This window comes from Drosophila guanche, unplaced genomic scaffold (genome assembly GCF_900245975.1).
Source record: "Drosophila guanche unplaced genomic scaffold, DGUA_6, whole genome shotgun sequence".
Lineage (NCBI taxonomy): Eukaryota > Metazoa > Arthropoda > Insecta > Diptera > Drosophilidae > Drosophila > Drosophila guanche.
The window spans coordinates 2274217-2297936 of record NW_022995744.1 but is presented as its reverse complement, the minus strand read 5'-3'; the positions used below and the strand labels follow the sequence as shown (position 1 = coordinate 2297936).

The following is a 23720-nucleotide window of genomic DNA, read 5'->3' as shown; positions in this document are numbered from 1 at the left end:
ATTGGAAAAGTTCTAATAAAGAAAGTCATAAAAACTAGGCGTTCTTGTGGAGAACTAAATTATGATACGAGTAAAATTACAGTTTTTGAGCTGAGAGTCTTAAGTAGCTGGTAATATTGAACAGAAGATCAAAGTCGAGTAAAATGATTTAAGATTTACGGCATATTAACAATATATTTTGAAAAGGCAAGGGTACGTTTCGGTATATTTCCGAGGGCCCGTCAGTATATTTGATCGATAATTCCGCGGTCACACTGCTCGTCTCTCGTAGTTATTTCTTTTACAACAAAAATTTTACTATAATTATTATGGTGCAAATACGCGCACAATAAACGCAACCCCCCGATGGGGCTGAATATTAAGTGCAATCCCCCCAAAAAATATAATAATTCATATACGTAAACGACAAAACAAAAAGGAAGATGTGAGAAAACGGCGCGTGTGAAATTTTTTCAACGAAGAGAAGCAGCAGCAACAAAAAGCAGAGGAAAAATACAACTACAAAATTCCCCACACACAAAGTAGGCCAACAACAACAGCAAAGCAAAGCAAAAGGCAAACGCAAAAGCAAACGGCAACAGCAACACAAGGCAAGAAAAGAAACCTTGTAATTGTGTCAATAAATGTGATTTTTCGTAAATTGTGTTTGATTCCTTTTTGGAATGTGAAATATTTGATTTACAAAATATTCCAAAAAGTGTAAGAGTGTGCGTGTTCGTGTGTGTTTGTGTCTGTGGTGCGGCGCGTCTCTTCGAGACAAGTGAAATTTTCTTTGTTTCCCAGGGGCACGAGTGTGGTGTGCGAGGGAGGAGTAAAGAAATGAAGTTGCCTTGAAACTGAATATGCTCCTCCCCCTCTAGACTCCCCCCTGAACCGAATATGATGTGTCTGCCTGTGTTGAAATATCTGTACGTACGTGTGCGTGAGTGTCTGTGTGGCAATGAACCGTTCCATTATAAGCGTTTTTTGTTGTTTTTGCTGTTTGCTTTGCATTTATGTGTACAAAATATGTTTTACTACAAAAATTCAAGTGCTTAACGAATGTTCAAGGAAAATGTGCAACAAGATGACGCCGTTAGGAAGCAGGACCAGCAACAACAATAAAATTAAGGCTGTTGGACAGGTTTCCCACGGCTAAAAAATAAAACGAGGAAAAGAAGGAGTAGGTAGGAGAAAAAGAAAGAGAAGCAATGCGTGCCCAGCCGCGAAAGCAAAGTGAAATTCATGACAAAAGCAGCAACAACAGAAGCAACATAGCGGCTAACCGAAACCGTTATTCAACAATTTCTTGAATCAAAAAAGAAAAAAGCGTCCAACAACAACAAAGTACAAGTGAAAGAAGCCACCAAATACTGGTTTTTTAAACAACGAAAAAGAAAAAAAGAAAGAGGGAGAGAGAAAAAGTTGTTGCACGAGAAATCTCTCCATGTGTGCTTGGAGAAAAGTAAAGTAAAGTGAAAAGCAATGCTAAAAGGAATTACAACAACTAAAAGGCAAAGCTTATGTTGATTGGTGTTACACTAAATAACTGTTAAAGAAGAAAAGAAATAACTCAAACAACAAAAAGGGAAGGAGTGAAGGCCCCCCACGTGGGCGGGATTGGCGAAGCAAATATTCAACTTTAAAACATTAGCCTTTTTCAAGGGCTCCCCCACACACTGGAGGTGAGAACTCATGCATTCATATTCATACCTACATATGTATATATGTATATACTTAAGCTCTTCAAATATTTCTATATCTGTCTTTGAACACATAATCTAGTGAATGCGTACCATAATTAAGCTGTTGCTGTGTGTCTTGGCAGATAATGCCAATAAGTGTGAGAGAAAGAGAGAATTAATAATTGTGTTGGTTTGGCTCTTCCTTTTTCCTTTTTTGGGAGCATGTGAAATGGCTACAGGTGGCTTTTTTACAGTTACTTTGAGCTTGCTTTCTGATAAGAACAGCTGCTGCTTTTGCTGTCGCTCCCCGTTCACACTTATTCTTGGGTTAGTAGGAGGGAAAGAAAATACCTCTCTGCTTTTGGGGATTTCGACTGTTTTATTGTGCCTTACTAATTCCTTAAAATATAATTAACCTTGTTCTGTTTAAACTTATAAGTTTGGTTTTATTAAGGCCTTTCTCACGACAGGCATGGGGCAATAAGGTCCTGCCCAGGCTTCAATTTGATTTTAACCTATAATTCTTAAAGCACTGCGAAAATGTGCTCTGGTTGACGGGTTTGCTATAACGCATTTAAGATTCACCCATTTCGATGGAAGTACCACTTCATAAACGCTGAAGCTCGTAAGGCTCAAACCAACAATCCTCACACTTTTTTCAAGAATTTGAATAATAGTTTTCATAATTGGTTTTGTTTTTATACTTTTTTAAAATACTCGCACACTTTCAATAGTATTTGTCAAAAGTTCTGAAAAACAAGAAGATGCTTACATTCCAGTCTATTCAAAAAGGTATAACATGTTGAATGTTATGATAATTGTTGTTAATGATAATTTTGAAAGTGATGAGGTGCAGCTTTAATATTTCATTGAATACAACTGTAAGTAGATATGGAGTTAATAAATAAATATTTAAATAAATACAGTTTAGTAGCATGTCATCTTCATGCACTCTCCCTATCAAATTATCTGGAATATCAAGCAACGTTTTCCCCGTCACGTTTCTCTGTTAGGTTTTCAGTTATCAGCTTGTAAAGAGTTTGTGAGAGCCGTGAGCGTCTCTTGCTCTGTCCCTCTCCCTCTATGTCGCTGTCAATACTGATTCATAAATTACTCAGATCAAACAACATTAATAGCACACGGAAACACATAAACTATACCTTAACATCTTACATTCTTCAAATATGTGTGTGTGTTCTCCTCGTTGTTGGCTAATCTTGATCGAAATCAGGCAACGGTTTACCGAAGATGATAAAAAAAAGAGAACAAATAATAATAAAAATGCTTGCAATGTTTTGGCACCAGGAGTTTTTTGTTATTCTGTGTCAATCCTACCTGGCAATCGATGTGTATATTATTTTTGTGTATACCTGATAATTGGTTCCCGCTGTTTCTAACACTAACGAGAAGGGACGTGTGAGACGCATCTTACGCGTCACAACTTTTATACCCGGCACTCAGTCAGTGTACATACCATATTGTTTTTTTTTTTCGAATTTTACATTTGACATTTTACATTTTTTCTACACCTGTCATCTACATCTACATAACTACGTCAGAGGCAGCGGCAACTGCAGAAGCAGAGTGTGAATGAGAGAATGTGAAAAAACAACAAAAGCTGCTGGACAGGGTGGGTTTAGCCACTGCAAATTAATTTCTTCATTGTGGCTATAATAATGATCCAATTTGATGATCTGTTATATGGTCATTCCCTACAGAATGGCGTTTTTTGATTTCTTTTATCTTAAAAATTGTAGATTTGGGAGGTTTTCGCCATTTTGCGGTGGCGGAAGGGGGCGGGGCTAATTTTTGAAATTCACTGGTTTCAGTGTGAGCATACAGCAGCCTGGAGCTAAAACTTGGTGGTTCTAGCTCTTATAGTCTCTGAGAACTAGCCGACAAACAAGACGGACAGACAGACATGGCTCTATCGACTCGGCTATTGATGCTGATCAAGAATATATACTTTACAACCGTTATTCGCACAAATACAATATACCCTATTTACTCTTCGAGCATCGGGTATAAAAAGTATTCTATATTGTTTATATATTCTTGAGATTCTAATGGGTACAATATATACATACATATGTACATATGTTCACAAACATATTTACACACATATATAAGAAACAGTCGCATTTAATATTGGCTAGAGGATATCAGCTTTAAATACATACAAAATCTTATATTATAAACTCACGCTTTAGTTAGTGGAAACCCATCTTCAAAGAAATATTAGTCACTGGAATTGTTGTATTCAAGGGGTGTAGACTTTTTGATGGTTCTTTTAGATCAGGGCTCGGCACGGCCGAGCACGGCCTCTAAAGGGTATAGGGTATACACGCGTATTACAATGATTCGTACCAATACCCATATAGTGAAATGCTCCGTTTTGCGTGCGTCTTTAATTGTATGGGTGCCGAGCCCTGTTTTAGATACGCGAATGTAATCATATTAAAGTATTTTGCAGTAATTTAAATTTAAATTTATGATCTTCTATCAACCTCTCTTTAAAAAAAAAAAAAAATATAATTTCATATTCATTCATTTGATTTGTTGATAGTTTTGTTGACGGGTATGATAACCGGAGACATACATAGAGAAAGAGAGAGAGAGTAAAGAGAACTGAATCGATCTGTGCAACTGTGTTTTTTTTGTGCAGCTGTGCGCAAGTCGTAGTCAATCGTAGTTGTAGTCAATCTATCTGAGCGGGCGCCCCAATTCCCTACCTCACTTCCCCCATTTGTGCACCCTGTACTCCTGTACTCTCTCATACCCCTCGTACTTTACCTATCTGTGCGCCTATTGTACGCTTAAACGGTTTCTGTTTTATGAGCTGTTCTTTTCTTTCTATCTCTATCTTCCTCTCTCTGTTGATCTGTTGTGCTTTTTGTGCTGAAAGCTTTTAACCGGTTTATTTCGAAACAAACAGCAGAGAAAACCAAAAACAGAACAAGCCAATACTGTTGGCTGTTTGTCTGTCTGTATCTCTGTATTTCTCGGTTCATGTGTTTGTGTTAACTGAATGAAGAATAACGTTAGCTTTGAAGAAATAGTACCATTTGTGTTGGTTATTTTTGCTCTGTGTGGCAGTTTGCTTTGAAAGGGATATGAACATTAAGGGAGCATATCAAATAGTCATAAACATACATTTGGTATATTTATAGAATAGAGAGAATTATTTGTATAAAAACAGTGCAATTGAACTGTAACTGTGGCTCTTTGCAACCACTATTATCTGTTAAGTTCAGATTCCCTGGAATTATATGTTAAATCTACATACATACATATATATGTATATGCTTATTTTGACAGGGTTTTATATTTTGGTTTAAATAAACTAAAATAGGCTTAAACGTGCTTTAAAACTATAAATAAATAAACAATATACCCGAACATTTTTTCTACTTAGTCTAAGTCTTTCATATGGCGTTTATTGTATAGTATTTATGAAGTGCCCTCCAACTTAGTCTTGTAAGGCCCATCAAATTTGAAAGTTTATCCAGTAAAAAAAGCTGTTCTCATAAATTTCAAGTGGTAAACCTTGTGGTATACGCTGCCTCATTTCACATTTTATCCTCTCTTTCTCCATAATGATTTTCCCAATTCTATACATTTACTTTGTACCGGGACTTTTTCCTTGTTTGCCCTTTTGCCAAATTTTGTTAACTTGGTCTGTTTTTAGTAATAGTGTGAGCGTAGATATGTACAATCGAACAATTCCAGCTACCAACTCGACTGCTGGCTAGACAAAACAAAATAATACAAACAATTTAAATACACTTGTAACAGTGCGATATCCAATCCATCTGGATGCAACATTTGGTGGTTCTAGCTTTTATAGTCTGGACATCCAGACGAGCAAACGGACCGACAGAAGTACATGGCCATATCTACTCGGCTATTGATGCTGATCAGAAACGTTTCCTTCTCTGCGTTACATATGTACATCCACTTTTGAGGCTAAAAACAATACACCCTATTTAGTCTACAAGTACCGGGTATAAAAACTACTAAAACTTCCTCTCAAATTTCGCTGTCGTACTCGTTCTCAGGGTTTAACCCAAGAAATTTTCAGTTTGAATTGAAAGTAAGTGTCATGTGTGCAATATCAGTTTATAAACAAATACATGACTCAAGCTAAAAGTATTTTTTTATGTAGTTATATATTTATGAGTGAATACATACATATGTAAATACGTATGTACATGCATATACGGTTACACACACAAATCATTTACAAATTGACTCTCGAAATTGACTGTCAAACTTGTTGCTTTTTGTTCCATTTCACACCTGTTGTTCAGTGCGAAAGGGAATTTCGATATTAAACGTGAAGGGACGTGTGACACGCGTCTTACGCGTCACATCTTTTATACCCGGTAATCAGTAGAACATCTGTATTTTAACCATTTTTTAACCAAATTTGGTGGCTCTAGCTTTTATAGTCTCTGAGATCCAGGCGCACATATGGACGGACGGACAGACATACATGGCTCATTCGACTCGGCTATTGATGCTGATCAAGAATACATATACTTTATGGGGTCGGAAACGTTTCCTTCTGTGAGTAACATACAACCGTTATTCCCCACAAATACAATGTGCAGGAAAGAAACTTTCTCTGATCAACTCTTGATTATCATTTTATCCTACATACACTTTCACTGATCAACTCTTGATCATAATTTTATCCTACATACACCAAATACCAACTGAAGGCTGAACTGTCGGAGTTTTTTAATCTGCTAATCTGCAGTTTATGTACATATGTATATATATTCGTATAAAATATTTTGTAATTTTTTCTTTGTCCACAAATTCAATTGAGCATCCACAACTTAGATCATAAATGTGTTTACATATGTATCTATGATGTACTCCGCAATGCCTCGAGAATACGATACCGTAGCAAGCGATAAATAAATAAATCAGTAGTTCAATTTGGCATAGCAAGTAGGCTTAGGATTGGGCTGTCATACCGAGTCGTAGCAAGTTAAATCAAATAGACATCAAATCTCTTCCAAAACACACAGTTCATATTTTGCTTATTGATAAGCATACATTTTTGAATTATCTTAAAATAAAAAATAAAAAAATTTAAAAGGAGATAAAATGCCCTCGAGAGAAGCAGGAAGAGTGCCTTTAGCCCTTGTCAGACATCTGGTGGACCAGAGTCGCACTGAACGCGAGCTGATGGAGAAGGAAAAGGTTCCAAAGGAGCGCATAAATGAGATCGAGACCCGCCTCAAGCTACTAAAAGGTTGCGAAGACGAACTAATCGGCACGATCTGCAAGGCACAGGTCTCTCAGTAGGTCTGTCCGCTAGACTCATAGCCCATGTGTCCCTATACAGGACGACCCATGGTCGGCGAGGATCCACGGGGGCTCCCCCCTCGAGATATTCGCCCATCTATCGGTCTATTGGTTTTGTCAACAATTAAACGCAATTCTTCAAAAACGCCCACAAACTGCGGTTGCTAAATAGCTATCTAGTAATTCAAGAATGGTCGTTTCCCGAAACTCTTTTCCGTTTCCTCATTTATCATATTACATATCTTATCCTCTGTTCTCCTCGGTCTGTTCTCTCTTTTCTGGCTCTTCTATATGTGAAATCGAAATTTTCCTTGATTAGTGTGTATCTATTAGAACGGAACTAAAGTAATACTAATGGCAATAATTAGAACAGAATGCAAGTGGGAGTGGATCACGAACCTCAAAACATATAAAGTTGCTGTCAAAATAATATTACTTCTACCAATATTATAACAGATAAAGGTTTACCTTTATTTAAAATAAAGATGATTGATCAAAGTTAATTGATTAGTTAATGTAAAGTGTTTGTATTTGTCTTTTGTTTAACCTTAACTAGCTTGATTACAATAAAATCGCTCTTAATGGATAGCTTCCAAGCGCGAAAATCTTTTTAGGTTGTGCAATTGAGAGATTGTACTGAACTCTTACTTACTCTTCTCTTTCTCTCGACTTGCCTGTCTCTCTTTACGTTCCCTTCCTTATTATTGTCACATTTCCTCACTCATATTTTAAGCAATTAAATCATGGTATGATAAATTTCCTTCCAAAAAGCAATGAAGAAGTGCATCAACGGCAACAATGACAAAACGAGACTGGCGGCATTGAGAAACAAACAAAACAACTCAAGCAAAAGCAAATAAAATGCTAATAAATTGAAATAAAATTAGCAAAAGCAACAAGAACAACACGAAGAGGGAGAAGCAGGACAATCTCCGTTGTTGCTGTTTTTGCTGGGCTGGTATTGCTGTGAAAGGGAGAAGGCAGGGTAAAAACGCGTGTGCACTGCATGAATGTCTGTAAGGGTGATGGAGACGGCCACTGGAGAGTTGAGCGTGTAATTGAATGGTAAGATATGGATTAAGGAAGCGCGGGGCAAGAAAAAGTGGAGCAACAGAGGTTCTGCGGTAAAAGAAGAGAAGAGTGTATGCGGCAAGGTGTATTTTTTGTACAAAGTTGTCTCTGTAACTGTCTGTTTCGCTCTTGCTCTACACACAAGCAAACGGAACAAAAATAGCCAAGTTTTTATGGACATGTTTCAGAAATGCCGTACCTCGCACAAATACATCTTTGCTAGTAAGAGTTGGCGGAGGGAAAGAAGAGCGTGAACCGTGAAGCGTGCAGAAGAGCCTCAGCGGCGGCAGAAAATGCAGCGAGAGAGTGTAGTGTGTAAGAATGGTGGACTAAAAAAAGCAAGCATAAAACCCAGTGAATGTTGAAAGAAGAGTGGGCAGTGGTGTAATCATGGAGTCGGGGGAGTCGTTGACATTGTTGTTATCATAAATTGTACCGCATGGACTGCTGTTGTTGCTTTTTCTTTTGCCATTGCTTCTCTTTATTTGATTTTGTCATCATCCTCTTAGGCAAACAGCGACTCAATGAACATGTGGAGAGCACTTGACGACTCTAGCTCTTCCCTCTTCCCTGTCTAAATCGTTTTCGTCTCGCCAAACATTCGGCTCTGTGTCGGCATCGTCAACGGTTCGGATCTTATTTTATGTATTACAGCATTTTGTAGTTGTGCTGTCGACAATAATTCTACAAAGATATAGCAGATACAGATACAAAAGCAGCCACAAACTACAAATACATGTAGGATACACACTGTACACAAGACAGATACAACACTAGCGATTTACATTTGGCCCCCAAAGTGGCAACAACAAAAACAACAGCAACGGTACTTAATGATCATGATGATGATCTCGTGTATGTCGCGTTTGGCGCTCATTTACGTGGTTGTCTATCTTCTTCTTCTACGTGATTTTGATATTCAATATAAAATGTTTTCTTCCCAATATGAAAATAGGTTAAGAGATATGTATTTATACTTTCATATAAGTATGTAAAAATGTGTCTATGTATTTAAACCTATGTATTTTGGATAGTATTTTTCAACTGTGCCCTGTCACAGCTCTGCCGCTGCCTTACGTTTACCTGTATTTTAACTACTGTTATTTTAAAAACCAATCTGAGAAAGGCATTTATGTGTATAGCCTCTCCGTCATCACCTCAATATATTGAAAGTAATGTACCAGAAAAGTCTGGGTCCTTTTTTTGTGCCATTAAGTACTTTAAATAGGTAAAGGGAAAAGAGTATTTGTATACATTTTATGTTACAATATATAATTCGATTTTTAACAGTGTTTGGTCGTTTCAAGTTGTTTTATAGTTGTATTCATTTATAGGTGAATACTTTTATGTACGTATGTACATATGTATGTACATTTATGAATCAGGAAATACTCAATGAATTATTCTAGAATACAATATCTGTAGGTGCAATTCGCAAAATTGCCGTATTTAAATTATAGGAAACGTGTGTGTTAAATACAGAATATTCAATCAGACGATTTGCCATGTATTGACATATGTACAAATTCAAGAACTTCTCTTTCGAACACAATTTCTTACAATCACATAACAAGATAGTACAAATCGAAATGAAACCGAATGCGTTTCATTACTTACAAAATGTAATACAAATTTTATATATTTTAGCCGGGAGTAACCATTTTTAAGGTTCAATTGCATTGACATGATTTATCTGATAACGTATCAGAAATAGGAAGTTAACTTAGAATGGGTTCGCAAAATTTAATACTCATTAGCATTCCAAAAGATTCCTTAGAAATACATTTTCCCAGTTACTTTTCAATGTTCCCCAATCCCAATTTGTGATCTGTAGAAAGTTTCAATTCAGTTGGGGCATGGGCCAGCATAAACAAACAAAAACCAAATATAATAAAGTACAATAAAAACACAATTTTTTTGTTGGAAAGAACTTTAGCCCGATCCAGCAGCCAGCCCCCCGTCGCAGGCAGAGTACCAGACCGAGCTGTTGTAGATTGTGTAGAGGTCAAGGCTATACATATGTGTCTGTATCTGTGTGTGCTTGCGGGAGAATGAGGGTCTGATACGATACGAATGTCCGACAGCAAAAGTGCAAATAAATTTGTGACGCATTTTTATTTTGTTATTGCAAATGATATATAAATACACACCAAAAGCAACGCCGATGCCGATACAAAACCCGAACGAATACTCGTACGAGAGCAGCAGCCGCAAATGAAATGAAAACGCGAACTGCGAACGAGAAAATAAGAAGGCGACGTAAGAGCACAACGAACCTTTGCGAAATGTGAAATTGAAATTATAAAATAAAACAAAGCAAAAGCTTTAGCCCGAGGGGTGTTGTAACAAGACAACAATAACAGCAGCAGACGGCAGGGGCAATAGCAAAAAATAGAAGCAATAATAAACAAATAAATATGTACATATGTACTTACATACTCGTATTAGATTTTGAGCAAGCCGAAGAACTGAATACCCTTGAAAAATTTGTTTTCTTTAGATTCCTTAACAAGGTATTGATAAATACGTGCAAAAATGTACATACTGCATCCCTACACAAAACCATTTCTGGAAGAGTCAATCAATTTAGAAAAATAGAATAAAGTTGGGAAGTTGGGGAACAAAAGTCCACTTCACAGATCTGTAGGTCAGCAACAGACGCGATGTTTATCACTTTTTTTGTTCTTCCTAGTCCGGCTTCTAGGCTTTTTCCTAGTATAACAAAAACAACAGCTGCAGGAAGTTACAAAAACAAATGACAGAAATTAAAAAATCAAAATTTGCGCCTAAAACACAAAAACTTTGAAATATTGCTATTATTTTTTGTGGTATATCCAATGCGCTTTGTTCTTCTCACCTAAAACTCGAGTTATTTTATGGCAAAGTCTGTCCGTCCGTCTGTCTGTCTATATTTGTTGGGTTTTTAAGCCAAGGCCAAAACGCAGGGAATTTTTAACTCTTTTTCTCATTTTTGATGAACAAAACCACTCGCAGCTGTAAAATTACCATTTTTAATGGCAAATATGTGTATGCAAATCGAAGAGATAAAAAAATGAACGAAAGATGGAAGCAAAGGTAAAATGCAAAAATGTTTGCTAAAACACGAAGGAGAAAGCGAAATTATGGCCTGTTGCTGCTAGATTCGAGATGGACAATGGATAATGGAATTATTTATAATTATTGTCGAGTTCATTCACATGAGGAAATAGAAAGGGACGGAATGTTTTTTGTGAATCATTTATTAGAACTTCGCGATATTTAAATGCCTTCAGTCGATAAATAAATATTAAGGATTAAATAGATTAATAAATAAATATAAATATGTATTTACAAACATAACGAGAAGGGACGTGTGAGACGCTTCTTACGCGTCCCAACTTTTATACCCGGCACTCAGTACTACATCTGCACCTTAGCGGTTATTTGTCAAATTTTACATTTTTTCTTCATCTGTCATCTACATCAACAACACTACTCCTCCGCCACCCTCCCCTAGAGCCACACACTGCAGAGTCAGGGCAGAGACGCGACAGAGGCAGAGGCAGAGACGTGTCTGCGCGAAGCAGAGTGTGAATGAGAGAATGTGCAAAAAACAAATATAAGCTGCGGGACGGGGTGGGTTTAGCCACTGCAAATTAATTTCTTTATTGTGGCCATACTGATCCCATCTGATCCCACTTTGGCAGGTTTCGGAGGTTTTCGCCCTTTTGCGGGGGCGGAAGGGGGCGGGGCTAATTTTTGAAATACACTGGTTTCAGTGTGAGCATATAGCATTTTGGAGCCAAAATTTGGTGGTTCTAGCTCTTATAGTCTCTGAGAACTAGCCCACAAACAAGACAGACAGACAGACATTGCTCTATCGACTCGTCTATTGATGCTGATCAAGAATAAATATACTTTATGGGGTCGGAAACGTTTCCTTCTGTGCGTTACATACAACCGTTATTCGCACATATACAATATACCCTGTTTACTCTTCGAGTACCGGGTATACCAATTATTATAGCCAGAATGAAGAAATTACTTTTCAGTGGTTACCCTCCCATCCCTTCCAGCAGCTTTGTTTACTTTTTGCACATTCCACACTCTGCTTCGTGCAGTGTACGTCTCTAGGGGAGGGGGGCGAGCTAAAAGAGAGTGGAGGAAGGAGAAAAAATGTACAATTCGAAACAAAAAACACTATTGGGTATAAAAGTTGTGACGCGTACGAAGCGTCTCACACTTCCCTTCTTGATTTTCTTAATTTTCCCCTATTAATTAGAAAAAACCTTAAAAAATCGGGTAGTTTAAAAAAACTACCATATCCCGACGTCATGGGTGATCTTTCTTAGCCTTTTACAACTTGATAAGAATGTCCACAGAATCCAAAATCTAAATACATGCATACATAAATTAACATTTTTTATTATTTTGTATTTATTAATATACATACATACATATGTACATACATATATTCAAGAAGAAACCAAGGTAAGGTACTGACTGTTATGTTAGCGAATGCTTTGAAGCAATTGTATGGAAGTATAAATCATTTTGATATATGTATGAATGCTATGCTTTAATTTTTGTATTTATTTATATTTTATTCAAATGAACATGAAATACATGAACAGTACATATGTATGTACACAGGTATAACAAAGAACACATAGAAAATGACAATTCAAAATTTCGGACTAAACACGCCTACAACGCATTCACAGCACAAATGCTAAATCCATTTTGTTGAATAGCTCTTGACGGACGGTCGTACGGACCACTCCGCTGCGTCTACGATCCGTACGTCCGTTTTGTTCCGTCAACAATTTCAGGGCAAGTCAAAATAGATATTTTGCCATGTCTCCTTTTTCCCCCATTCGTATGTTGGATTGTTTCCACTATTTTGGCATATAACTATATTTGAATTTGTTTATGTTAGAAATTATGGCTGTTTTCTCTCCCCCCACTTATGTTATTATCTCTGTCAGAAAATGGCCATTACTGTGGATATTCCTCGTAATTTTTACCTATATATACCCATTTGCTTGAATTATTCATCGCGTATTTGTTTGTCGCTTTGGCAACACGTGAATAGTGCTTTCGCACTGCTTCGGGGGGTAGTTCCCTAAAACTTGGATATCTGATGAATGAATATCCATAACAAGTTCAGAATAATCGCACTAACCGTGCCCTCACTTCTACATATGTACAAATGTATGTGTTCGTTTGCATTTCAAAGCATAATATTTTCCAGACGGTAAGGTAAAACCATTAAAGATGCATTCATCTGCTTTGCAGAATGAATGCAGAATTCATTAAACTAGATTTAAGATTAAGTTACATAAAAAAAGAAGCACTACCTCTAAAAAAGAATGTGCATTGTTATTATATTTGAAAACGCCTGCCTAAAGACCAGGATGCTCTGGCAATAAACATAAACAATCAGAGGCTCCAATTTAGAAAATGTATCCCTCTTCTATTCATTTTCTTCTTAGAATTGTTTTTCATTTCAAAAAACTCTTTCCATTGTTACGACTGATTTCTTTTTAGGCAGCAAAAGGCAGCAATGCTTTTGGCATATTTCAGTATTACTTACCGACTATGACATTTTAGTAAGATTTTTGGGGATATCCTTCCGTTTAAAATTAATCTTGAAGCCAAAAGTGGAAAATGGTTGGATTTCGTTCATGAAAAGACTGTTCCTATCTGACGTAATTCCATTCGCTTCCTGATTTACTCTTATTTTTCCCGCCATATCTATCCAATTCATTCCATATGTGATTCATTTTGGGAGCATTTCGTGCTGTTTTTTGTTTGTTTTGTTAATTGGAAAGTAGGTTTATTTTCGTTCACGTTCTTCAGAGATTCGTTGAACTCAATCTCTTGCTCTTTGTCTCATTTTCTCTGAGTCTCACTGTCTCACTGTCTCTGTGGCTCTAAGTATTTGCTGTACGAATATAAGGCGAGTACATAGGTATAAACTGAGGTTGTAGGTTTGTTTTTAGCAATTTCATCATCATTCTATGGAGTTTGTTCATATGCGATAAGGATTCGAGTTAGATGGCTTATAGCCATATAATAAATACTTTTATACATGCTAAATATTATAAACAAGAAAAGAAAGAGTAGTAGGAAAAGGGGTATATGTATATTCCTTAAGGTCATTGTCATGTTATGCACATTTGATTCGTTGAAAAATTGCTAAATGTTACATTCTTTTTTAAAGCTTCTTATATTTAAATACATTTTTTTTTTAAATTGTATCTTGATACACCCGGTACTCGAAGAGTAAATAGGGTATATTGTATCTGTGGTAGAAAAATGTAACAGACAGAAGGAAACGTTTCCGACCATAACATAACAGTACATAGTCACCAAATTTGATGTGAAGAGTCATGTAATATTACTCTGAATCAAGTTTTCACGCCCCTTCCGCAATTGTGAAGATAAGAGAAAACGCCGTTCTGTAGGGAATGGCCTTATCTGTCAGATCAACGAATTGGGATTTGATGCGATCATTTTTATAGCCAGAATGAAGAAATCAATTTGCAGTGGCTACCCCGCACCCCGTCCAGAAACTTTGCTTAAGCTTGTTACTTGTTGACAATTCTTTCTCGTTCGCACACTCTAGGGGAAGGTGTAGATGACAGATGTAGAAAAAAAAAATTCGAAAAAATCATAAGGTTACATATGTAGTACATCCATATGTATCACACTAAGGATACATACATACATACGTATATATTTATGTACATACATAAGTATATGCTGGCTGAGTACCGGATATAAAAGTTGTGACGCGTACGAAGCGTCTCACACGTTCCTCCTCGTTTTTTCTATTGAAGTGACACAAAAATTTCCTTTGTATTTATGGTATCAATCCCAATTGCTCTTTCAGGTCATCACAATGGACCCCAACAGACATCACGAATATCAGACGCATCATCAGCAGGCGGTGCGCCAGTCAATGCCACTGCACCACCAAACACATCCACATCCTCCGCATCACCAGCAGCAGCAGCTGCACCACCCACCAACGCCGCCACAGCCACAGCAACAGCAACCTCAACACCATCTCCAGCCGCAACAGCACCCGCATCCCCATCCGCGTGCCTCCACCACCAGCTATGGGTCACATCCTCCTCATCCCGCAGGAGAGGAGCAGCGCTCCCGAACGGCCCTCTACATGATGAACAGCAGCGGAAATCGAGGGACACTGGCTGGAGCACCCTCGCAACCTATGCCGCCGGCAGGTGCTGGTGCTGCCACTGCCACATCCTCAAGCGATCCGCATTTACAGTACTACACCTCCAATCGGGATCTGACGGCTGCCAAGAAGCTGCCACAGCAGCTAGAGCCGCTGGAGCCGCCACACCCCAGCTGGCCGTACAAGACGGGGCAATCGGTGCCATCTCCAGCACCGCCAGCGGCCTCGGGTCTGCGCCACCACCACGGGAATCCCGCCATGTATCCCACCAGCACCCAGCAGCAGGCGACGCATGCGCACAGCACGGCCTACTGGCCGCCAACGGACGAGCAGATGCACCATCAGCTACCGCAGCAGCTGCAACAGCAACAGCATCAGCTTCAGAGGTACTCCTCCTACGGCCAGAAGCCACAGGCAGGAGGAGCCACTGCCTCAGGATACGGAGTTGAATTTGGCCCAGGGCAACAGCCTGGAGCACAACAGATTAGTGGTCGGCCCCATTCCGGCTATGCCCCACAGCCCGGGTACGGGACACAACCCGGATACGGCCCACAGCCTGGAGTGGGGGGACAGCCCGACAGCAGATTTGGGACTCATACGGAGACTGGCGGCTATGGCACACAGCCAGGCGTAGGTTGCAAGGCGGGGGGATATGGGGGAGCCAGCATCAGCAGTCCGCACCAGTCCACGCCCACACCGCCCACGGCCACATCGACCCCCCAGTCGCACCACCAGAGCCTGTACATGCCGATGCCGCAGTTTAGCACGGAAAAGTTCCAGACGACTGTCCACAATGCCATCGAGAGGTATGTGCGGGAGACGCCTGCTCCCAGCTTGGATTATCCCGCTTCTCGGGGGGTAGCAGCAGCAGGTTTAGGAGCAGGATTGGGAGGGGGAGGAACAGTCTCCGCCTATGGAAGAACCACTGGTTATGGGTATGCCAAGATCTCCTCCTCCAAGGTTCCTTCTGCCACCTCATCCACGAGCTACGTGAAGCTCGAACCGGAAAATGCTCTGGCCGGGACCCTGCCGCAGCCCAAACGATCCTCGCTGTATCACAACCCGTACAACACAGCGCCGCCGCCGCAGCCGCCGCTACTGCCACCACCGCCGCTTTCCGAGGCGCCTCAGCGACAGCGGGACTCCTCGCCGGCAATGGCCGCCGTGGCCGCGCCCCCACATGGCTATCCCACCAAATACGGGAAACTCCTGCAACAGCATGGCACTGGAGCGGTAACGGGAACAGGAACTGGAACGGGAACAGGAACTGGAACGGGTGCCACGCCGTACTCGACGTACCACCACCACGGACACCACGGGACACCTTCGCCCGCGGCAGGAGCCGTGGCCTCTCCCACTCCTCCCGCCCCGCCGCCTCCACTTGCCAGCCAGCTGTCATCCGCCTCCTCCTCCAGCAGCAGCACCACACTGCAGGTGTACCCCCACGGACCGGACATCTGTTACCAGCCGGTGCCGGTGGCAGCTGCCCAAACCCAGAGTCAGGGACATCCAACGACTGCTGCCAAGAAGTCGCCGGCTGTGTCGAAACCCAATTACCGGGCGCTGATCAACGACATGCTGAAGCGGAATACCGCCAGCGAGCAGGAGCTCAATCTTCAGATCATCAAGAAGACCCTCAACATGGAGCCGCCGCCACGAAACCATGTCCATGTCCTGCCAGCGGCCACAAGAGTCATCCAACAGGTGGCACCGCCTGCACCAGTACCTGCTGCAGTGCCAGCGCCAGCACCTGCGCTCTACTCCCCACTGGATCTGTCTATGCGTACGGTGAAGCAGACGGCAGACTCGACGGAATACAAGTACCAACGTCCTCAGCATCAGACCCCAACAACGACGACGACGGAGTACAAGGCTGTCCAACAGCCGCACCTGGTGGTAGGAGGAGGAGGATTGGGTCTACCGAGGTTCGACATCACAGCGAGCTTCTCGGCAGCAGCGAGCCGGGGAACGGGAACGCCAGCGAGTCCCGCGCCAACGGCTGTGATACGACAGGCCCCTGCCACAACAGTTCCTCACCTGCCACCTGTGGCTGCTCCTTTAGCTGCTGCTGCTGCACCAGCTCCTGCTTTGGTGATCAAATCCCTGCAGCAGATGCGTCCCAGTGTACTGGAGACGAATCCATATGCCAAGCGGCATAAGCCGCCGCATCAGGTTCTGCCCCCCGAAACAAGCATCGTTCAGGTGCTGCCCAAATCCCTGCCGCAACTGATGGAGCTCACGCCAGCGCCTTCTCCATCGCCCTCGCAGTCGCCATCTCCCAGCCCCCAGTACCAGCACAATAGCAGCAATCCCAACTATCTTGGCAGGAAGCGGCATCTGCAGGAGTACAATCAGGCGGCGGCAAAGCAGGCTCGTCTGGATGCAGCCATGGAGGCGGCAGTGTCCGCTCCAGTGCCGGTGATAGCCGTCAATGAGCAGGCGCTGGCCGCCAAAAGAGAGAGGGAGCGCGAGCGGGAGAGAGAAGTGCAGCCCGAACCGAGCACAACCGCCGCCACGCCCACCTCCTTGTCCTTGTGTATGGCTGTGCCCAAGGCGGAGCCACGCATCCGTACAAAGGCAGAGCTGAAGGGATTCACGTTCACGCCGCCCGTGCTGGTCACCTCAACGACATCTGCCACTAATTCAGTATCAGTAGCCCCTCCAGCTGCCATCCTGCCGCCTCCTCCTGCAGTCACAGTTACTAGGCCGCCACCGAGCCACCAGGTGACGAACCACATACAAATTAAGCTGGAACCGGCTCCACCTCAGGCGACAAACCATCCGGGAGTAGGAGGGGGTGTAATAGGAGCAGATCTCGGCCTACTGGAGGAGGATCTGGGCTTCAAGGGAAGTCTGCTGGACTGCTGGGGCAGCACCTGCAACAACCTGGTGGAGCAATTGCTCAACAAAGCCCAACCAACGGTGATCTCCGCATGCTCCAGCAGCAGCATAAAGCTGGAGCTCAGTGAAGATGATCTCCCCGTGGCACGGATCCTCAAGCGGCAGCCACCAGCCGCAGCAGCAGATGGGGAATCAGCGGCCACCACAACTACTCAAGTGACGACGACAACGAATGGCATCTGCTCCTCTTTGGGAAACGGCGGGGCAGCGCAGAAGAAGCTGAGCAAAGTTGAGCGGGAGAAGAAGCGGCTGCAGCAGGAGCAAAGGATAGCGGCCAGGCTGGCGCCCAAGGCGGGACAGAGCAGCTCCTCGGAGAGCGACACCACAGAGCTGCACAGACGGACAACCGAGCGGCAGAAGAAGCCGCTCCTCATGCGGAAGGGCCGTGCCAGGCAGAGGTCCCTCGGTGGCCAGACGGGCAAGAGCAGCCAGCAGACGGGCCAAAGCACGGCCGAGGAAGCAGCCGCAGTAGCGACAGCAGCGGAAAAGGGTGGCAGCCAACCCTCCACCAGCGAGGAGAGAGCGTCCAAAAAGGAGTCTGTAAAGCGGGAATCAGTGCCGCCTCCTCCATCTGCCTCCAACAAAGTGCAGCACGAGGGGACGGCAAAGGCCAAGGGAAAGGCCAAGCAGCAGCAGAGTCTAGAGAACACCAGTGCCAGCGACGACGGGGAGGAGGAGGAAGAGGATGAAGAAGAGGATGAGGAGGAGGAGGAGGAGGCGAAGAAGGAGAAATCAGTCAAGACTCTTCATCACAGAAAACAGCAGCAGAAGCAACAACAGTCGAATCCCCCCCTCAAGAACCGCATCCTGAACACGATGACCCGCTCGAAGCATCGCAAGGAACTGGAGCTGCAGCTGGCCAACAGCAAAGTTCTCCGAAACGACAAGATAATCCGCAACTCCACAACGAAGATAAAGCGGAAGTACGTGCGCAAGGTGGTGGACAGCAAGAAGGAGATGATGGTCACGCGACTGCGCAACAAGCGCGGCCTGGATGCCATGGACTCCAACAGCAGCCAGCAGAATGGCCGCACAATGCTCAAGGGGAAGCAGCTGCAGTCTACAGGAGATCCTACCAAGAGTAAGACCTCGCCACAGCAGCAGCTGTACCTGGAGGAGTATCGCTACAAGGTGGCTCTGAAGATACCCCATCGCCTGATATCCATCAACAAGCTGAACAAAGTGGCCGCCTCCCTGCCTGATCTGGAGCGGAGGGACATTAGCCAGGAGCTGGCATGCTTTAAGAGCCGTGCCGGCGGAGGCAGACCCCGTACAAAGGCCGCTAGCAAGCAGCATCAGGAGAACACGCCCAAGTCTATAATTGATGTACTCCACCTGCGGGTGACGAATGGCACCAGCGGCAGCAGCAGCAGCAGGAAGACCACGGTCTCCGTGTCAGCCCCGGCCTCCACCAACCTGCACCTGCACAGCGAGACTTCGCAGACCTCCGCCTCGAATTCCTTGTACGAGCAGCCTCAGCAGCAGGAGCCACCGCCGCCGCCAGCCAACGCCGAGACGACAAGCAGCTGCCTGGACGATCCCAGCCGGCGGCACTTCAGCATCTTCGACACCAAAGTCTTGCAGAGCAAGACCCGAACCGAGTCGAAGCTCCAGCAGCGGCGCGAGATCATACGCGAGATATTTGTGGGTCCCGAGAGGCCCGCCTCGGCCCCGCCAGAGTGCGTCCAAGAGGCGGGTGGCGGAGCCGACAACGAGGAGGAGGCGGCCATCAGCTACCAGAAGTACGAGGAGTTTCTCGACCAAATGAACAGCATTGTGAGCGCCAACGACAACAAGCTGCTGGCCCGCAGGACACTCGTCGAGGACAAGCAGCCCTCCGCCACTCAGTGTACGCACAAGCGGAAGTATCTGCGCCGAAAGGGCAGCTCCGGCTTCGACTACATACGCAAGAAGAAGCGACCGACGCCGGCCACCAGTCACCAGAACCAGCAGAGCCACAACCAATCCGTTGGCCACGCCCATGTCACATCCAATCAGCATGTCCTCTCCGAACAGAATCAGAGTGCGGCCGATGAACGACTGGACGACACCGACAGCACCATTGCGGGCAGCTCCCATCTGCCGGCGAAGATCAAGACCGAGATGGATGTCCTGCGCGAGATCCAGAAGTGGGTCCTCAACAAGGGCGTGGGCCAGAGCACGATGCACAAGGCCGCACGCCAGGGGCTGATCGATGTAGTGGTCTACTGCCTGGATCGCATGCACATGAATCCCGACCAGAAAGACAACGCTGGGTACACGCCACTGCACGAAGCCTGCACTCAGGGCTGGCTGGAGATTGCCCGGATCCTACTCCAGTTCGGGGCCAATCACTCGGAGGCGGCCCAGTCGGGTATCCGTCCGCTCCACGGAGCCATTGAGAACGATCACGAGGAGGTGGTGCGACTGCTGCTCTCCTACGGAGCCGACCCGTTGCTGGCAACGTACTCAGGTGGGTATCGATGAAATTACATTGAAATCCCCTCAAGAAACCCTCGAACACATCTAACCTTGATGTCTCCCTTCTGCTCAGGTCAAACTCCGCTGGCGTTAGCTTCAAGCAAGCTGATGAGTGGCATTCTGAGCGAACACCTCAGCGATGCACAAAGTGCCGCCGCTGACATTTATCCAATGCGATTCCAGGGACCATGGGACATCTTTGGTGAGTGGAACATCTGGAGATGGAAAGAAACGTCAGTCCAGGATCTTCAATGCATACATATACATAGATAAGCAGAGAACCTCTCATTTATGAGAATACTCAGTTGGTTGTTCCCCACCAAGGTGGTTCGTATACCCAACCGGTTTACTTTCAAAAAGGTATCGAGAAAATCCTGGGGCATCATCCTGGTTGCCACCCATGGTTGCAACTGCTTTCTTGTGAACCCGCCACGGAAAATAAATCTGAGTGTTCAGTTTCATCTGTAGTAAATGGCATTTGCGTGGATTGCTATGTACAGTTCATAAATACATCCCGACCTGTTCGGGACATGGGGTAGACAGGAGGTGCAGATAAAGCCTTAATCGACCAATCTCATCAGCTTATATATGGGAATAAAATGCCCTTTTATTTATCTCAGAGATCGTATTCTAAAAGTTTGAATCTTTCGTTAATCTTTTTCAGATGCTAAGGAATATGGTTATGATATATTCGATAATGTACCGAACACAGCTTGTGATAAGAGCAGAGCTCGACGTAGAGAAAGGGAAGAGGTGAATCAGAAGCAGATGCAGCATCAGGAGCAGCAGCAGAATCGGCAGCAGCAGAAGTTGTTCAGCAACGTAAATGGAAATGTACTGTTAGCGGCCAAGAAGGAAGCACAGCAGGAGGAGCCGGAGAAGAAAGTGGAGACAACGATAAGGCAGAATGGGGAGACAAGTGCAACAAAGACTGGAATACATGTGTCAGCAGCAGCTGCAACAAAAACGATGATGGTGAAAGTGGAGCCAGGAACCGAAGAGGAGGAGCATCAGCAGCAGCAGGAGGAGGATAGCAATAACAATAAGAACAACAACGAGGAGGAGCTGAATTTAAATGTTGAGAATAATTTAGTAACAAGCGTTGTGACTGTTAAGAATGAAGTGAAGAAGGAACTGGATGTGGATATGGATGTGGATAACAATATGGATAGGGAGAGGGAACGAGAACGAGAACGGAATAGACTTGATGACGAGGATCTGGCGGACAGCGAGACAATGGATGTAGACGAATTAAATGGTGATATTTTTGAATTTGAAGAGGCCGACGTGCCACTACCCCCACTGTACTTGCTCAAAGATGAGGGCAGTGACAAATGGGTACTACTGAACGATTTGTGCAATTTACTTAAAGTTAAATCAAAGGATACGCTTCTCAACAAGGTACGCTAGACCGTCCCATATATGGTTTCATGTATTTAACAATTTTTCTCATCTTCCTCCCACAGCTCTGTCCGAGCAACAACAACAACATTGCATTGCCCAACACCCAGAAGCAGTTGCTGCGGGAGTTCAAGATCGATGATTTCCTGGAGAAGGCTACCTGCTTGCAGCTGCTGTGCGCCGGCGAGAAGCTGAACATGTTCAGCTCATCGAAGGTGGTGCTCATCAAATACAACGACAGTGTCAAGAACTTGTTGGGCGTCAAGACAATTTTAATGAAATTTTAAAGATATATTTAGCAACCAGAACGAAATGAAGGGAACCCCCTAGATAATTGATGAATATAGAGATATACCCTAGTACTAATGTGCAAACGAGAGCAAACCAATTTGAATGAAACAGAAACTATTAGTACGAATATAATTGTATCGAAATTTAGATACGATAAATACGGTATATATTTTAGCTATTAGCTAGTTTTTACCACACACACGTCTTTGTCTTTGGAAGATGGAAGATCTTTTTTAAAGAAAATTAAATTAGAGCTAATGCAAAGTGATACAAAGGTGCTATACACACTCAAAACGAAGAAAAACGAAAATGGGTAAAATGCAAAATTCGATGCAAATCGAAAAATAGTGGAGAGGGGGATAGAGAGCGGGAGAAACATAGACCCTCTTACCGAGGGAAAGGTAGAAATTGGAATGATTTGTAATGCTGTAAAAAATCAGACAGACAGACGACAGACAGAGACACAAACAACAACAAATGTATGCCAGCCAAGCAGCTAAAGAAAATTAATATATGTATTGTATATTAAATATCTAGGGATAATGTGTAATCTATGGTTTTAAAACAAGCAAAAACAAATTAGCAAAAGTATAGGTGTAATTATTAAAAGATAAATTGTACTCAGATAAGAGAGAAGAGTGTATTTATGTATTGTGTATTTTTAAACGAAATTATTAACATAACGTACAGAATAGAATATATTGTATATATCAGACTTTAAGGTAAATCAATTCAGATAGATTTGTAATTTTCTATGTATGTATGTAATTGTCATGCGTAAGTTTTGTGCAACCATAAAAACAGACTAAAACCATAAATCAAAAACTAAAACAAAAAAAATATATGAAATGTGAACTTTTGGCAACTTGAAACAAGTGTTTTTATACCCGGTACTCGAAGAGTGAATAGGGTATATTGTATTTGTGCACAAAGTGGTTGTATGTAACGCAGAGAAGGAAACGTTTCCGACTCCACAAAGTATATATATTCTTGATCAGCATCAATAGCCGAGTCGATAGAGCCATGTCTGTCTGTCCGTCTTGTTTGTCGGCTAGTTCTCAGAGACTAGAAGAGCTTGAGCCACCAAATGTTGGCTCCAGACTGCAGTATGCCCACACCGAAACCAGTGTATTTCCAAAATTAGCCCCGCCCCCGCAAAAGGGCGAAAAGCTCCCAAACCTACAGTTTTGAAGATAAAAGAAAACGCCAAAAACGACATTCCGTATGGAATGACCATATCTACCAGATCACCAAATTGGGATCCGATTGGATCATTTTTATAGCCAGAATAAAAAAATTTTAGCTATCTTTTATCTACTTTATGGGGTCGGAAACGTTTCCTTCTGTGCGTTACATACAACCGTTAATCCCCACAAATATAATATACCCTATTTACTCTTCGATTACCGGGTATAAAAACGAGAGAA

General features: G+C 43.0%; 1 protein-coding gene across 1 annotated transcript; it reads left to right on the top strand.

Moving 5' to 3' along the window:
• The first annotated feature begins 252 nt into the window (after nucleotides 1-252).
• LOC117579306 (nascent polypeptide-associated complex subunit alpha, muscle-specific form) lies at nucleotides 253-23099 on the top strand. Its single transcript, XM_034265115.1, has 6 exons — nucleotides 253-521; nucleotides 1032-1664; nucleotides 14932-20593; nucleotides 20675-20803; nucleotides 21266-22002; nucleotides 22068-23099. The coding sequence occupies exons 3-6, from the start codon at nucleotides 14941-14943 to the stop codon at nucleotides 22287-22289; spliced, it is 6741 nt and encodes a 2246-aa protein (XP_034121006.1). The 5' UTR covers nucleotides 253-521; nucleotides 1032-1664; nucleotides 14932-14940; the 3' UTR covers nucleotides 22290-23099.
• The last annotated feature ends 621 nt before the right edge of the window (nucleotides 23100-23720 follow it).

What these genes read in the sequence shown, in the direction of transcription:
- LOC117579306 (XM_034265115.1), top strand. Translation starts at nt 14,941, where the DNA reads ATGGACCCCAACAGACATCACGAATATCAGACGCATCATCAGCAGGCG. An exon ending in GTTGCTGGCAACGTACTCAG is followed by an intron (nt 20,594 to 20,674) that starts GTGGGTATCGAT and finishes CCTTCTGCTCAG; the next exon opens with GTCAAACTCCGCTGGCGTTA. An exon ending in AGGATACGCTTCTCAACAAG is followed by an intron (nt 22,003 to 22,067) that starts GTACGCTAGACC and finishes TTCCTCCCACAG; the next exon opens with CTCTGTCCGAGCAACAACAA.